General features: G+C 37.7%; 1 protein-coding gene and 1 long non-coding RNA gene across 11 annotated transcripts in view; one reads left to right on the top strand and one right to left on the bottom strand.

Annotated features, from left to right (window-relative positions):
* Positions 1 to 14,702, top strand: part of LOC115493512 (uncharacterized) — a 37,076-nt gene extending 22,374 nt beyond the window's left edge. The window contains exons 3-5 of one of the 2 annotated variants that reach the window (XR_005979024.2): positions 6,225 to 6,312; positions 8,079 to 9,282; positions 14,364 to 14,702. This is a non-coding gene — a long non-coding RNA (uncharacterized lncRNA). Of the gene's footprint in view, positions 1 to 6,224; positions 6,313 to 8,078; positions 9,283 to 14,363 lie in introns of those variants that run through there. The other variant, XR_005979023.2, reaches the window with a different exon arrangement.
* DCAF6 (DDB1 and CUL4 associated factor 6) overlaps positions 1 to 17,859 on the bottom strand; it is a 73,253-nt gene that overhangs the window by 1,039 nt on the left and 54,355 nt on the right. For 5 of the 9 annotated variants that reach the window (XM_030263691.4, XM_030263685.4, XM_030263705.4 and 2 more), the window contains 5 exons: positions 13,830 to 13,871; positions 8,207 to 8,345; positions 5,116 to 5,272; positions 3,514 to 3,602; positions 886 to 991 (listed from right to left, as the gene is read on the bottom strand). In XM_030263691.4, the coding sequence (XP_030119551.4) occupies positions 886 to 991; positions 3,514 to 3,602; positions 5,116 to 5,272; positions 8,207 to 8,345; positions 13,830 to 13,871 (533 nt within the window). The remainder of the gene's footprint in view (positions 1 to 885; positions 992 to 3,513; positions 3,603 to 5,115; positions 5,273 to 8,206; positions 8,346 to 13,829; positions 13,872 to 17,859) is intronic. The other 4 variants (XM_030263698.4, XM_030263719.4, XM_041713649.2 and 1 more) reach the window with 1 other exon arrangement.

Here is a 17,859-nt window from a genome sequence, read left to right as displayed (position 1 = left end):
CAGTTCTTTTAGTATTTCACTCCAAAGAGATAATGACATCTGAAAGAAACAGGAGCATGGAGCTGCAGCACTGGGCTGGGCACATGGCACCCTCCTGGCTCCTTGGGCTCACAGAGCAGCCAGAGGTGAGAGAGAAGCAGCAGCTGCCACAGGCACAGCTTCCTTCCCACCTCACCACTGCTTTGCTCAGCCAGAGTCCCCATATTCAGTATCTCCCATCACTTTCACCTCCATCTTCAGGCCTGTTAGGGTTTTGCTCCATATGCCGCGCCAGCCTCCCAAAACTTCATCTCCTTGCTTCCTACACAGTGTGTGATGTCTCTCTACTGTCCTCCATCTACAGGGTCAATCCACTGCACTCAGCTTCTCCAGCACCAACATCCAGTTCCAAGTGACGATGATTCCTCCATGCAACCCTCTTATCAGCAGTTTTTCCCATGGGAACTGGAGGGACATCCTGCTGCCCTGGGAACAGCTGCCAGCAGCCTCAGCAATGCCTCCCACAGTCCTGAATCTTCACATCCTCCCTCACCCCTAGACAACTCCAAGCCCACAATCACAGCCAGTTTATCTTACAGCTCACTCCAGTCCTCCCCAATAGTTTTCCCATCACACAATGCAACTGAAAAGGTAATTCCTGAAGAGACAACATCTAAAAATATATTTTGCTCTTTGTTTTGAGATAAAAATAACAGCTGCAAAGATGTTGCAAGTCTCACACCACAGAAGCAATTCCTAAGTACTTCTATGAAGAGAACCTTGAATAATCCTTGAATCTTACCACCCCAAATACAGCCACAGGCAGCTGCAGGTCTTGATGATTTCCCAATCAAGCTGCAATTTCACAGACCAGTGCTGTGGACAAGCTCTTCAGAAGTGTCTCACCTGCTCTTATGTGATTCAACGAAGCCAACATTCGGAGCATGAAGGAGGCTGGAACAGTGATGGTGTTTCTGGTCTCTTCCAGCATTAATTCATTACGAGTTATAACCTGGAGGCAGGGAAGGGAAAAAAACAGCATCAGAAATAAACTCACATTTATGCTGCATCCACAGAGGCTTGTAGATAGAAAGTTTCTGTGTAAAAGCCATTTTACAGAGTCCAAAATTACACTCAGGGAGCAACATTTTAATAATTGATACTGAATATTGTTGTCTGGGGTAAGAAAAGTCAGACAGTGGACTGTGCCTGCAGGTGTTCAATTAACCGTCTGAAGAATATTCTAGGAAGATCATGGTTCCACTGTCCACAGGCATGGCAGATACTAAGATGAGTGACTAAGAAAAACTTTGGAAATCTTTCATGAAGTAAAGCAGATTGATGATAGAAAGTGCTGTTTCCAGATGGCAACTGTTGTAGAGAACAAAGTTCTAGCACCAGTGCTGGCCAAGAATGTGGGAAGGAAAAGAGATAAGGTTACCCTCAACTCCTACCTTCATGCTGCTAGAAACTTTTGGAGAAAATCCAAGGAACACAAGCCATTTTCTATCCCACTTCAGGAACATTCTTTAGCTCCATAATTCTTTGTAAACAGAGCTACAGCTTGCCTCAAAAATGACTTGAAAGAGCCAGTTCCTACTGTCTAATTTTCAAGGAAAAAAAAATCCACTAATGAATACTACTTTCTCCCTTCCCTCATTCCTTCTTTATGGTACTTCCTTGCCATCTTTCTTTCTTCCTCCATAAATTTCAATCCCACACTGTAGGTTGTCTCAGCTTTTAGACTATATTCTTTTATTATCATGAAGCACAAAATTTCTTTAGGTGGAGACAAGTTATGACCATTTTTCAGTCTTTGCTCCCAGATCAGCTGCTGTAAGACAGGAAAATAATGAAATTCTTGTTCTCTCTGAGACTCTTCAAGCCTGTTCCTCTTGTGAGGAACACGTTCCTGCAAATGTTTGCAGTTTCTTCTCCCTTCCCAATCAAAGCACCTCTTTCCTGTCATTCTCACCTGTTTGCCAGGCACTTGGCACAGCTGATCCCTCCCTAACAGAAGCAAACTGAGGAGACAGCAGGCTGCTCTTTATTCCTCTTTCACCCCATATCTCTCCAGTGCATCATCAGTAACCCCCCTGACAACCTGGTGCTGAGGTTTTTTTCTCCATTCAGAAGTTTATTCTCATCCCCACTGTCTTTTCCTATTCACTGAGGTCATGGCCTCTCTCAATTTTAAATACATTTCTGTATCTATATGGAACTTTCCTCAAACACAGTGTTTTCTCCCCAGACCTTCTCCCTTCCATAGAAAATTCAGTTCAGGTATGTTGGACGCTTATTCCAGCCAAACTTAACATGATATTTTATTACTATAAACTTCTCCTGTCCCCTACATAGGTATGTCAATACAAGAAATAAATTTAAAAAAAAAACAAAAAAAACCCCGTAAAATTACAAACAGCACTGCAGTCAATTCTTCTGAAAGTTCTAAATTTTTTCTTAAAGAAAATACAACTAAATATCTAAATAATTTGTCATTATTAGAAATAAAGGGAGGGAACTAAAGTACAATCATTACTTTGAGTACACATTTATGTTTAGCAATACTTCTAAACCCCAAAGGCTCCAAAACATGTCACGACTAAAGCTGTCACACAATATGCAAAGAAGTGTCACTTTACTCAGTGCTAAAATAATGGGAAAGGTTCAAAACTCACAAGTGGATAGTTTGGGATTTTTTCAAGGGATGTGGGGTGGTGGCTAAGGGTTGTGTGTTTCTGTTTGTTTGAAATATATTTAGCACTACTACAGAGAAATAATGATTAAAAACCCCCAATCTACTCTATCCGTGCTACCCAACAGATTTCGCAAAAAATGCCCCCAACCTGACCACCCTATAATGAAATCTGTCCTGTATTATTTACAGAATGCCATATAACATTGATACATTGTGTTATGTAAATCACTCAAATATGATTATTCAGCAGTCAGCTGTATGGTCACCCCAGGCCACTTGCTATATCCAGTTATTGCTCTGAGGGCAACATGAAAATACTGACTTACATAACTTCACACTGGACTTTTACAACTGATTGGGCTTGCAATGTTTGTTTTATTCCATGAAGTTCCCATGTGCAATCTTAACCTTTAAGTCCCTTTTATGCCACTAAATATTTAATAGGATTGATTTTTTGTACTCTTGTTGTTCTGTATAACCTTGCATTTCCTTCAGTTTATTTCCTTCATCTTCCCTTCAATTATTTGTTTAGAGACAGGCACTATGTTCATTTATTAATTCCTGCCAGTTTTCCTTCTGTATCTGAGTGTTCACATTTCTTCCAACTCCTTTTATGCACATAATAGCAGATCATGTTATATAATTTCTAGGAGAGCTGAGGAAATGCAAAGTGCCAAGGATATGAAAGTCAGCTGTTCTGAAGGGTAGCTTTTTATTTGTAGCTCATTTGTTGAACATTAAATAACTTTGCTAATTCAATATCAGTAATTTGTACCAAAGGCTTTTATAGAATTAAAGTCACAACGTTACCATGAAAAAGGAGGAAAGGTTCTTACCTCATCTGCAAGTTTTCTGTTAAAAATCTTGGATTCTTCCAGTGGTGACCAAATTTTTATATCATAATCGATACCCGAAGAGGCCAGAACTAGAAGTAAGTAACAGTAATTCTAAATTAAATGTCTTATGTTTATTGGTATTTTCTGCTCTTAAATGGAAGAAAAATATTTCACTTGAAGCATTTATTTGCAAATGTCAGATCTCATGCCGAACAGAGCTTGTAATTACCAAGTCTCCACATGAGATCTGCTCCACAGATTATTTGTTTTTAAATCTATCTATATAGATACAAAGAAAACAAGAGCAAACATCAAGAGTCCCCTGTATTAAATTTTAAATGATCACCAAAATATACAGAAGATAGAAGCAAAAAATAAGAGCAAACCCAGCCACTACTGATCCATTTCTGCTGATAAGTATATGCATTAATAACAAAGCTTCAGGATTTGTAGACCCAGGTACAAAGGGCAGAACCAAGATAATTTCAAATGTACTTTTGATAATTTCAGTAAATTTCATGTAAATTTATTTGATATTTAAATATAAAGATGCAATGGATGCTGTTATAAATAAAGTATGAAAAATATGAAAAGTTGCAGAACATTCTCTAGACCATTGCACAAAAACCACTGTAGGAATTTACATTCCATAGAAAGCTCTCAGTAACTAGGAAGCTGAACAAGATTAATTGTCCTAGAAGGAGGATAAGCTCTCTTAATGACATCTTAAGAGTGTGACAGGGAGACAGTCACACTCCAACAAGACATCAGCAAAGCTACAGGGCACTTTGAAAGGTGCTTCCAAAGGGAGTATCCAAGAACTCAATTTCAATAAAAAAGTTAAAATTTCGAGGCTTACCCTATGTAGGACAGTATTCCATGTTCCCCCCAAACTGTTTGAAAAACCCCCAGCCTCTTCTAGTATTATTATAACAACTTTACTTGCTAATTTACTAACAGCTGACTCTTACTATACAGCCAGGTAAGCTGTGAAAAAAACAGTAACACAAATACTTTCTCTGAAGGTGCCAGAGGCTGGAGGATGGTTCAGATTTTGCAGCTACATGTGATTCCTTCTACTGCTTTGGTCCATCTTTTCTATGAAGGATTTCCTCTAAACACAAATTATTATGATTTCTATTAATTTATTAATCATTCTAATCTCACAATGAGAGGGAGACATCCACTTCCACTGCATTTTTGAATAGAGCCAGATAGAGACCAGATTCCAATATAATTTCCAAGTATTGCTGGCATTTCAGCAACCCCATATTTCCCTCATTAGTGTCATAGAAAATATTTTATGTGTTGAGGGCAGCAAAAACTTGAGATTCTTCTTATTACATCTGACAGTATTTCTATAAAGTCTGTGCCAATCGAAGTTTGATTTCAATAAATTGTTGAGTAAGGAGAGATTTAAGGCCCAAAGATCATCAGTAAGAGGCAAAATTAAAAACAGTATTATCTGAATTATACAGGGAACCATGAACAACAGTTCATTAATCATTGCACTGCTCTGTTGAGACAGAGTTTAAGACTGAGCTTTAAAATGCTCTAGTGCAGAGAAGCTGGACATGCAGAGAGGGAGAATGCTGCCCTTACTGGGGTCGAAGGGGTGAGGCTGCAGGCAGTTCACCACATGGTTGTCAGCCTCCAGCAGCATGAGGTGCTCAGCAGTGTGGCGGTCCCAGATGAAAATGTGGCCACAGTCTGAGCCACTCATGACAAAGTTGGATCCCCAAAAGTTGGCTTCCTTTATCTGCAAGAAAAACAAAAGTTTGTAAGACTCAGCCATTGAAAAGTCCATCCTGAGCACACTCCTGTGTCTGCACTAACAGTGCTGCTGAAGGAAAGCTCAGCCCATGCAGAAATGAGATTTAAGAAATTTTAAAGGAAGCATTTAAAGAAGAGTGATTAAAAAACGAAAGTTCAGAAAATTTTAGACTTCCAGAGCAAAGTAGCTGCGAACAGAAAAAAAACCCAAAAAAATGAGAGACAAGCTGGGGCAGACTGAACAGTATGAAAACAAATGTCAGCAGATCTGTCACTTTCTGAAGTTACAGAAATGATACTGGATGAGTAAGCAAAAGAGTTTTTAGGAAAACTTTGGCCAAGTTAAAGTTTGTGACAGGCTCATTCCTGGGGGAGGGGGGGATTTTCCATTACAGAGAAACAGGAGACAAGACAGAAGCTTGTGAAACCTTCCTCAGAAATCACTTCTGATTTTACTCAGCATAGGACCTCAAAATAACCATTGTTAAATGATATAAATGTGCTACCCCATGTCCTCTACAGGTGAGAGGTTTGATGGGATGCAGAGGTAGAAGGGGCATTGCTTCAATGACAGTCACGAGACTGTTTGTGACTCTGGTGTTTGTGCTGCAGGAACAAGCCTGGAAGGCTGCAGTGTAGCCTTGTGTGTAGAATTGTTATTTTGAGAGCTAGCAGTACCTCTTACAAACCCTTTTAATGGACATACAAGGGGCAAAAGAGGTACCTGTGCAAGCAGGAGCTTCCTGTGCAGCAGCTTGTGGAATTCACACAGACAATTTCTAATGCTGGAAGTTCAGTTTGGCATTTAGAAGTAACTCCAGCATAAGGGACAGAATTTTGAGTTTGACACTATTTACACAGAATCCTGCTAAGAATTATTTTCCAGGCAAGGTTCTAAAGAAGGCCATACCTGGATCCTTATCTTTTTTTTTTGGCAGACTTCCCTCAGAAAATACCCTGAAGAGAAGGGCAGAGATGTTGCCTTGCTCGGTGTTTTACCTCAGCTACCTTGACACAGATTCATTGGTAAGTTGAACTCTTATGCTTAGAAATACGTGGTTTCTTTCCAGCATAAATATGCCCAGTTTTAAATTTCAGGCTTGGTAGATCTTTGTCTAGAATATGTCCCAATGACTGCAGTCAGTGCAATAAAGTCATCCTGATATCTAAAAATAAGCCAGAGAAGCTGCATTCCTGTAATAGATTCCAATGTATTAATCTTTCAGCTTTTGTCTTATTGCTCCTTTTAATACATGCTTTCATTATACTGTTACATGTAGATTATCTCTAATAATAAAACATTTAATTTCATATTTTAATTTTCAATCATGACCTCTTCCTGTGTCCTTTGTACTCTCTTACTCATGCTTCTTAATACTTATAAAATATAATTTTAGCACCACAAAAATGAACAGAACTGAAATTCACATTTTAAAATTTTGGTTTTCAGATATTTCTAAAAATCACTGTTTTAAAAGCAGGACTATAAAAAAAGTAAGTCTGCCAAATTAAGTTTTCAAAAGTAAGGAAGAATCAGAATTATTCCATTTGCCTACATAACCTTAATTCACTATATATACATATACACATCCCCATATATATGTATGTATATGCAAAAATTATATACATATATATAAATGGTTAATGTAATTGACAATACAACTTTATCCCTGGGCTGCTCAGGTGTGTAGGAAACAAAGCTTTTTAAAGCTGTCTCCTTCATAAATTTGAAAGGGAAATAGCCCTTGCCTTGCAGTAATGAGGAGATTACTCAATCCAGCAGATCAAAATGAAGTTTGCAACCATAGAGACCAATGGGGAAAATAAATTTACATTTTCTTTCATTCTGTGAATTGCTTGCCGTAGGTGCTTGTGTGAAACAAAAGCAAAAAGTTCAACCTACATCCCCAAGAAACCAAACAACAAAATCTGTTAAATAATCTATATAATAACAGCTATGCAGACAGAGACTGAATTAAGACTTAGATGATCTAACTCACTTTTAGTATCTTTTAACTACAAAGTGCCTGATGCCAAGACCTTTAAACTAATGGGAGTTTGAACAATTTAAATTGATTTCTGAAATACCATGCAAAACTCCTTGTCATTAATCAAAGTTTTTTCTATACCCTGTTGATTATGTAGACTGAAATATGTATTTATTTAAGCATTTTTCCCAGTGTAATCAAAGCTATTCACACAAACCCTAGAAATGGCATTTTGAGGGTAAAGGGACTACTCCTCACATCAGCTGCAAAATAACACACCAGCTACTTCTGCAAAATACCACCTAGAACTCAGAACTTCACGTCTTCAAAATATTGTAAAAACCAAAAAGAAGAAATAGCAAGGAAAGGAGCATCTGTTTTTCATGCACCATTGCTTTACAAGCACAGTAACTGCGTTTTCTTAAAATACAGGATTTTTTGTGAAAAAGACAAGGCATCGAGTAGCTAAATTACAATTTAATAACTAGCACTCATTCCTTTTTTAATTCAGAGATTTCAAGGCTTTTCAAAACTCTGATTTAATCCTCACTTTCCCTTCCAATCTCTTCAAAGTTAAAGATTAAATAATAATTTTGAACAGCTTGGAAGGGAAAGTGAGGATTAAATTGTAATTTGGAAGGTAGGCACATTGCATGCCACATAAGCCGAGAGAGAAAATGAAAAAGAAGAAAAACACCCCAAATTTTAATGGATGTTAAGGGGAGAGAGTCTTAAACTCAGGGGTATTTAAATGCCTTTCACAGTGACACGAGTCACGCTAATTTTAACGTTCATTTTGAGCAGATTCTGCACCTTCCAAGTGAACACAGAAGCCCAAGTGCTTACAGTGCACCCCAAGGTCCTTTCTGGCAAGCCCAGCAGGGGCAGCTGCCCTGAGTGAGCCCGTGAAGCCCCAGCCCCAGCGGCTGTACCATGGTGCGGGAGTTGCGGTGACCTTTATAAACCATCTTGATCAAGGGGCGCCTGATGTTCAGCGTCTCCAGCTCCTCCATCTCCTTCCTCTCCTTCCTCCTCCTGAAGAGCTCCTGGATGCGGGCCACAGCGGATCGCCTGGGAATGCAGAGAGCAGCACTCAGAGCCCCTCCCCACACACTGCAAGGCCTCCCAAGAATCATCATTAGCCACTCCACCGCATTCTCCATCAGTTTGACACAGACATCAGCATAATCCCAACTGTAAAACTACAGATGTGAATTTTTTCCATCCTGGCTATGACAAGAATAGCATGCAAGACAGTGGAATGTCAAGAGATGCCAGGTTTTATTCCCCCTCTGTAGAACAAACTTCAGCTGCTGGCAAAATTCACATGCTATTTTATTTTCATTCTACACCCATACTGAAGTAGCAAAATTCTGAAGTGAAGGAAAAAATCTGTGCCAGAACAGAAGTTTTTAAATTTTAAAAAGCCATTAAGGATCTAATGTGTCTCTCAGTGTGATTTGGTTTTTCATAAGATCAAAAAAATGTTTCAAAAAAATCTATGCCAGAAGTTTTTAACTTAAAAAGCCATTAAGGATCTGATGTGTCTCTCAGTATGATTTAGTTTTTTGTAAGATGTTGACCAATGTATTTCTTGTCAGTATTTCTCTATGACAAGACTTAAAGAGTTAGACAGCTTTTAAAAAGTTCCTACTAAGGCAAAAGATGATTTGAGATCAATTATTGGAGCACCTATCCCATATGGTAGCACTAAGGTTTACAGCTGGAGATTTCCTAAAATAACAGAGGGAAAAAAAAAACAAAAAAGCCAAATTATGTAATTTGTTTTGTGAATGTTTAATTCCAGGAAATTATTTTTTTATTAATCTGTGAAAAGACCTTGATGTCAATTTTTTCCTGTTTAGCTGTTCAGTTTGCAGATACCCACAATTCCAGCTATGACCAGACAGTCACATCTCAGTTCTTTTTCTTCTGTCATTCCTTGTCATTACTAGCTTTGAGGTCCTGAACACAGTCCAAAGGGAATGTTATTCTCCAGAAGAAGCAGGTACAGATTTTAGCAGAATGCAAGGAGTGAAATTGTTACAGCAATTTATATGATCCTAAAAATTAAACTGATCCAGGAACCTTACTACACTGCTGCCAGAAAGTAACCTGAATTTGGTTTTAAGTAATGTTTTCCAGTGTTTTAGTCGTTGATCCTGGAGACTCCAGCAACAAGTCCTCTACTCCAGAAAAAAATCCCAGCAGATCTATCTCATAACTAATTCTCGCAGCTAATTTTTATCCAACTTTTGTGTCTAATTTTTGCCACAGGAGAAAGTTGCACCAAAAAAGTTAAGGTGAAATAAATGTTATGCTACAGCTAAGCAAAGAAGAAGGAATGTAAGTCAGTAATGCAAACTTATTTACTATAAAAACAAATAAACAACATATCACACACTGTTTTACTAAGATCACCTAATACAGCTAAGCTTTCAAAATAAATTTTAATATTTTTTAATAGAAACCAGAAGAGTTTTGAAAGCACCAGCCGATAGATTCATTTAACAGTATGCTATTTATTATAATACGCTTTTAGATGTTTGCCTGGCAAACAGCACCAGAAAAAGTAGACTACTACTACTTCCTTTGTGAGAGCTTTCTATCCTTTCAATCCCTAGACAATTTCCCGGTTCATCTTTTTTATACTACAGTAAATACGCTGTATTTTTAGTTAGTTGTTATAATAAGCCGAGTTTCAACTTTAATCTTCAACAAATTTAAGAGGGCTCTTCACAACATCTTAATACAACAGAGGGGTAAAACAAGAAGCCTATGTTCTTTATCTACTGTGTTTTAAAGATCACTGAGTTATCCTCCTCACCAGTTTGCTTCTACATAAAGGAAAAAGGGTGGCATGCACATGATATACTGCATCAAACACTTAGAGAAACTTTAAACCATTCTTTGTGCAGATTTGGGGTTTACTTGCTTTCAAAAGAAATGGGGTTTGTGTGAGAAAGTAAAAGCATCTATCATTTACTGTGATTCCTTTTGGTAATTTTGGTGCATTTATTCACATTAATTAAAGATGTGCAGTGAAGAGGGTGGGAAGTTAAACACCATTAGGACTGACAGAGCAGTAGACTTGTCCAGCTGTTTCAGAAGGGTTACTTGCTGGACAGCAGTAACAAGTCTTGGGATTAGAAGATGATATGAAAGTAGCTAATTGGTAAAGCAAAGTAGTTTCTTGCACAATTTTTCATCCAAACATCTCTGTAAAAATTAATCTCCTCCTCTCCATTCCCCTAGGCTGAAATATGCAGACATTACAAAAAAACCTCAATACTACTCAGTAATCAGAATCATGCATTTTTAAATAAGAGCAGAAGCACAGAAACAACTTTTGGTTTAAACTGTCTTTCAACTAAATGGAGCTCTGGATTTAACCTCCTCATATGGGGCCTCATTTTAAAAGGCCGGAGTGGATTTCTATTTAGTTCTTGTGAAGTCAATGATTACCTTCACCAGGCAGCCAAGCACACAAAATTGTCATACTGTCCTACTGTCATACTGTCCTGCAGAAAGCAAGAACATGGCAGAGGCAAGTCTGGTCCAGAAAATTTAAATATGAGCCCAATTTAGTGACATTTCAGAACAAAGAACATTACAGGAAAAAACCTTCTCTCTGAGAGGCCTTACTTGTTGATAACTACAGATTTTCTGTAATTTTTTTAAAGTCATACACAAGAATTTAAAAATCTGACATAGCTGTTTTCATTTGTATTTGTGATGAGCAATTCCTGTCTTTGCCAAGACAAACACAGAAGCAGCCTCATCACTTGGAGTGTCAGTGGGTACAGAAGTGTGCTGTGCAATCTGAACTTGAGCTGAGCCTGACTGAGAGCTGCTGCTTCCCTTCCAAACACAAAATGTCAGACAATGGAATTTATGCACATTGTGTCAACACTCCTCAGGCAAACCCATCAATGAGTACATTTCTAGGAAGTATTCACAGAGCACTGCTTTTCCCCTTATGATCAGCCAGGTTTGAAGACCTCAAAGTTAATTGCTGTAATTAATTATCAAAAGTCCATTTAAATTAAGCCTGAGATGAATGGAATAGGGATTCAGAAGTGAAGCCATATTTTTTTAGTTAAACATAGGTTCAAGATAGGCAAATAAAAAAACAAACCCACAAAAATCCTGTGATGCAAAATGATCCACAGCTATGTATTATAAATGGAGAGAAATGGAAAATGTGTATAGACGTAAGTTAAGCCTTAAAATACAAAGCTGTCACATTATATTCTGTATATTTAGAAATTCTGTAGCATAATGAGGATTTTTAAAAAAACAAGAATCTGTACAATTTGCACAGATAAATACCTGGTTTGCTTGTTAAAAGACAATAATGTAGTGGCTGCCATAAAACTCATCTGGTACCTGAAATAACCCTGCTTCTTCCAAACACCATTTATCCCAGCCTGATAATGGTGAGTCTCCTGAGCTCAGCCGGGTGCAGAGCTCTCATCTCCCTGCTTCCTTGCTCCATCCTTCTTGTCTCAGCTCTGCACTGAGTATTGAGCTCAGTATTGATTCCTTCAGTACTGAGGGATTTTGTCATTTCTCAAGTTTCCAAATGTACTCACACACAAACACGGTCTCTTTTTCATAATAGAGCTTTGGGCTGGAAGGGACCTTAAAGATCATCCCCCAAGCCCCTGCCAGGGGCAGAGACATCTTCCACTGGACCACAGGAAGAGGGCCACAAACCCTGATTCCTTCTCTTGAGCTTGCTGATGTTGACATCTTAATTTTTTATCCACTCTTATTGCCATCTTCTCCTTTGAACTATTTTCCCTATCCAAAACAATTGCAGAGAACCTAAGGCTTATAACCACTGACTCAGATCTTATTTCTTCAGTGCCTTATGGATATTTGGACAAGGCTCCCATGCACATGGTGGGATTCCTGGGGGTGTCCAATTGAGTTGGACTCAGTTGTGGGTACCTTCCAACTGAGGGCATTCTGTGATTCTGTGATTTGTGTCTGTATCTAAACCACTGTAGCAAACCTTGATCCAGGTCTGTCATTTCTTCATTGATCCTGTAAAGGAATCCACTTGCCAGCTACCACTGATCTGCCCAAGAATTCCAGAGGCTTGTCTTAACCACCATATTAAAATAGATTCCTTGACTAAATGCCAACATTTGATTATATTTCTGATATTGATTACTTCCTTTTGGAGCCTCTGAACCTTTGGAAGAGATTTACTGCGGCTGTCAAATTTTAAGCATTTAGACAGCTCAACACCAAAGGCAAAACCATCCTGTTAACAGCATACTGACACTACCCCTAAAGCCCAAGTTATTTCACTGTTGATCATACAAAACAAAATGTTTACTGTAATGTCCTTCTAGGTAATTTTCCAGCTTTCAAACACAGTCAATGTTTAAACTATTCTGTTACAAAACATTTTTAAATTTTCACCTGATATGCTGATGAATGATGATGAAAAGCAGTGAAAAAAGACTGATAAAGCATTCTATGCTGAATGCATCATTTATTTTGTATTAAATTTATAGCAATATGAAACTAATATTCCCCTGGGCTGTACTGAAGAGCTAATGAATTTCTGGGTAAGCATGCTGAATATAGAAAGAACGCCTATTGTAAAATTTCAAGTACAAACAGCAAAGATTCCTGAACCTCTAAAAAAGCTGACAAGTTAAATCAAGGTATTCCAATTGCAGGTAAGATGAAAATATAAGACAAAGAAATACAGATCTGCACTATTTTCCTGGAGGCACTTAAAACACAGGACTCAGGCTAAGTCTTTTATGGAACTTCATCCTGCACCTTTGCATTTTCAGCCACAGAAAACCAAGATGTTCATTTTCATCACTATAACACCTTTGGGCCTTTTCCCCTCTAGATGGCCTCTGGCTGAAATCACAGTGGAGAGTTTCTCCCTCTTACAGCATGTGGCCAAACACAATTACCCAAATTGCCTTTTATGTTCCTACAACTGCTTCCTCAAGTATTTCAATGAAGAATATGAAATCAAGCAATTTTATTCATTTAACTTCATTAAAAGCATATTGTGTGAAATTTAGCATCTATCTTTCTAAACGTATATTACCCAACATAGCTCTAATAATTATGCTTAGCTTCATAACCTTGTTCAGGCAAAAAAATATAAATGGGTTTTGATCCATGTAGTCTTATATTTTTGTCCAGAACTGGATGTTCTCTACTACCAGACAAAGCAAGTCAGCAGTAGCCCATGCAAATAGAACTCGTTCCTCAGCAGCTCAATGAAAAAAAAGGAATATTTCTTTTCACAAGCTACACACTTCTCAAATTCCATTAATTTCTATGGCACACGATAAAAATGTTAATAGGTTGTAAAATGTAGACACTGCCATTTCTTTTCAATTTCCATGCAACACATGCAGCTAAATATAACTCAAGCAATATGCTCTGTAATTCATAGCATTTGAAGTACAGCAATTCTTAAAATGCCAGTTAGATATGAAAAACAAGAACCTGATAAATCCAATATATGGCAATAAAAAGGAGGAGGGGAGGAATAAAATAATTAATTACCTCATTATTCTATCACCTATCGCTGTTCCTCTGATATTATATCTAGTAAAGGGAATAACAACTGAAGTCATTCACAAATGCTGGGTACCATGTTTTTCAAATGTTAGCATCTCTTACAAAATGTGCTCTATGAATTCCAACTGAGAAGACTCCTTCCCAGTGTATGAGTCAGTACATGAGACTACTTGCATTTCAGCAAAAATAGTATTCAGATTATATAACAGTACACAAAGTAAAGTTATAAATTGCAGTAATTCTTCATAGATCACAGCAGCTGTATCATCATTTCCATTTTACATTCTTATTTCTTTAGATTTTTACCTACTAAAGCTAGTTGTAGCTTTTTCCAGGCTTAGCCTCCACCCCCAGATCAACTTCAAAGTCCAAACAAAATTAATTCAGTCATTTAAGTAGGAAATCAGCCCTCAGAGAGCTGTTTTGACTAATTTGTGAAAATTAAGATCAATCCATTAAAAACTGCACTCTGTGTGTATGAAGAACATTTTGCATAGATTTTTTTTTCACCTCCCACAGATTACAAGGTACAATCCTCTGTTTGAACTAAACTTGCTGGACTCAAAAAGTTTTAAAGAAGAAATGTCCTTGCATATGTCCAGACTGAGAGACCTGCACATGCTGTCTTATTTGTCAGAGAAGGCACCTTTTCCTGGGGATTCCCTAAAATGCACAGGAGATTATTTATTCTGGTGAGTATCTAGCTAAACTGTTCTGCTGTACAGAATATATTTTAATTTTTTTTTTTTCATTTTAAAATATCCTGTGCACTTCCTTGTCCATTTTGTTAAAAAGAGCATGCATTGACTGGCCCAACAACATGAAAAAATGAATTAACTGCTTAGCTTCTTTTAGTCACTTGTGAAGACCATTCCTACAGTGATACTCAGTGGCTACAGAAATGCTGCTGAAAAAAGTCAGGGGCTTTTCTTCAATTATTTCTTCTGAAGAAATGTCCTTCTGTGTCAAAACTCTTCCTAGTCAACATGCAGCTGATTTACCCAATCAACCAAAGGACTGTGGTATTTCTCCACATTTTGCTGGTACTATTTAAAATAGTAACTTTTCAAAACTTTTCAAAATACTAAAGCAGGTGCAGACTTTGTCCAGTCCTTCCTGATAGGTCAGTTTTAGGTTAGTTGGTGAGAAACCACCTATCCTAATTATGTTTTGAGATTTATAAGTATCCACAATATGAAATTATGTCCCTTTTATCTATTCTTAGATAATCTGAGAAAAAGATCAAACCCTCAGCTTGAAAACATTACAACTTGGATCTGTACCCAAATAATATTCAAATAATGGAAGCCTTGTACAATTAGATTTGCAAAATAAACACTATTTATTCTTAAATCTGGAATCTACATCCATCTTAGTAAAAACAAGGTGAGATGCAGGAGGAAGTTCTCAATTTATTTAGAACTCTGTTTAACAGAGGTATCAGAAGGGTATTTCTGCCACTTTTTTTTCCTTAAGAGGAAGCTACAGATCATGATTTCAGAGTTCAGAATCAGAAATTTACCCTTCTTCTTCAGTGGAGAAAGCTGTACTTCACAGTGGGAAAATGACTCAAACAGATTCCTTTATCTAAATTTCTCCACCTGTATTCTGCTCAGTGTAAACAGAAGCTATTTGGTTTATAAGAAAACACAGCCTAAAGAAAAAGAAATTGATTGTAGACAAAGCCAGTAATTGGAAAAGGCTTATTAGTCAAACAGATTATTGCATTCTGTCTAAGAAGGCTACAACAGCCTTTTTTTGAATTTTTTGTCCTATAGAAAAATGAAGGTTTTTTCTTCATTACACAAAATATGTTAACAAAAGGTAGATTATTGCAGGCTAGTCTCTCTTCTGAAAAAAAAAAAAAAAAAAAAAAACACAACCAAACCAAACCTAGAAAACAAAAGACCAAAGCAGGTCCTCTTAAGTATTTTACAGAGAAAAAAAATCTATTTTATTACTCAGATATTAATGCCATTAATTATCTTATACGACAACATCTTGGAAAATGAAGTATTAGATAAACTCGAAAAAATGAGATTTAGTAAAAGAATTGTTAGGCAACACAATTTACTGAGTGAGGAAAGAGAAAAGAAGCCTACAGAAAGCAGGCTGGAGGAGTGAAGCCCCAGACTTGCAGGCAGTTTTGCACCATGTATTGCTACTGGTCCTTGAGCAAGGTGTAGGAATGGAATCATGCAGCACATTGAGGGTGGGGAACTTATTAATAGAGGACACTGTAGGGCCTTGAGAAAAAGAAAATCAGCAGTATAAAATTGAGTTACACACCTCTAAGCTTCCTTCTGGTGAAAGGGAACACTCATTTATTAGGAATGACGAAGTAGGGAAGAGTGCAGGGTGCAGGGCTTGTGTCTGACCACGAGCCCCCACTGCAGCAGCGACAGGCAAGAGAGGAGAAGGACAGCTCCAGCTCATTGTGCTCAGAGAATCCTCTCCAGACCAGGAGTAACAACCACAGAATTACTCCAGCAAAACCCAAACTGTGCAGGGGGCTGGGCTACCACATTCAGAAAAAAGTGAAACACGAAGAGCAGACAGAAACCAGCATGATGGCAGGAAACCCATGAATTTTTACTGCTAAGAGTGAGAAAAACTTGGCACTCAGTCTTAAGGAGACAAAACCTGAAAATGGACAGGATGAACATCGTTCAATGATGAGCACTGGGCGTGAAAAATTATTTCAATCAAAACAGAATGTTAACACAGAACAAAGTGACCAATTTTATTTCATGTATACCCAAGGTAGCAGCAATGCTTTCAGTTAGCTTCCTACTTGTTAAGGGACATAGGGGATTTTATATAAATTTGATCAGTTTGTGAAAGGGATTTTAGGCTATAACAACTGCCATGGTACTACTAGAGAGAACTTCCAGTTCCTTTCACTCTAATACGAGATATAAATACTAAGAGGGCTCAGAGCTATAGCTTTTAGAACCATCAGTGTCTGCTTCCTTTCTGGAAATCCAAATTCCTTTGAGCACACACAGAATGTCTCACATTTCCTTAGCATCTCAGCGTGCATTTGCAAACTCCTGAAACCTGAAGAATAGGAGGGAATGTAATGCTCAGCAGCTAAACTGGAAAACTTCACTGCTTGCACACACACAAAAGCAAAACAAAATTTATCTGGTCAGGCATTAAACCTGAGCAATGAAAGCCTGCAGGAAATCCTAAACCAACACTGACTACCAAGCGACTTTCAGATTTTATTTGGGGGGAGAATAAGGGAGCAGGGGACTGCATAAAGGATTTTAATGGTATCATTCATTTAGCTGAATGATCTTTCCTAGGTGATAAATTTAAACTGTTACAGGAAAAAATCTCACTGCACAGAGAGGAAAGAAAGCATGTCAGACTTCACTTAGGATGTCCCCACTAGTGGGAAATGGTAACAGCTGTGTGATACCTGAAGCGTAATTCTTATCACATTGCTACAGAAACTATTACATCCTAGAGACAACATGGTGCATGAAGAGAAGCTATGAATCCTGCTTGAAAATGGAGATGGGATTAAAATTGCAGTGCTTTTCACAGCTTGCTCTTCAATCACTGGATCATAATGAACATTGGCTCTCCAGGGGAAAATATTTCTGCCATTCCATAAATGCCTACAAATACTTAGTACTGCATGGCAAGTTAATGGGTTAAGACAGAATCTGTGTATATTGGCTTCTTCATAAAAACTGTCATTTAGTGAGCAGAATTACTTGTGCTTTTTAATAAACAACCACTGACTGCTCTTTTTGCCACTACTGACAATGTGCTGGCTTACGATTTCTATTTTAACTGCAAATTATTCAAAACCTTCCCTAGAAACAACTATTAAATTCTTCCTGATTTCCTAATGAATACATATTGTAAATTCCTGTGAAGAATTTGCATTGCTAGCATAAGAAATTAATAGCACTGTCTTTGAACAGGAATAAAGCAAAGGTATGTGACACGAAGTTAAATTACATCTAAAGCTAGTAAAAAAGGTATTATATGAAGTCTA

This window comes from Taeniopygia guttata, chromosome 1 (genome assembly GCF_048771995.1).
Source record: "Taeniopygia guttata chromosome 1, bTaeGut7.mat, whole genome shotgun sequence".
NCBI classification, from domain to species: Eukaryota; Metazoa; Chordata; class Aves; order Passeriformes; family Estrildidae; genus Taeniopygia; species Taeniopygia guttata.
This window is presented reverse-complemented; position numbering and strand designations above follow the sequence as displayed.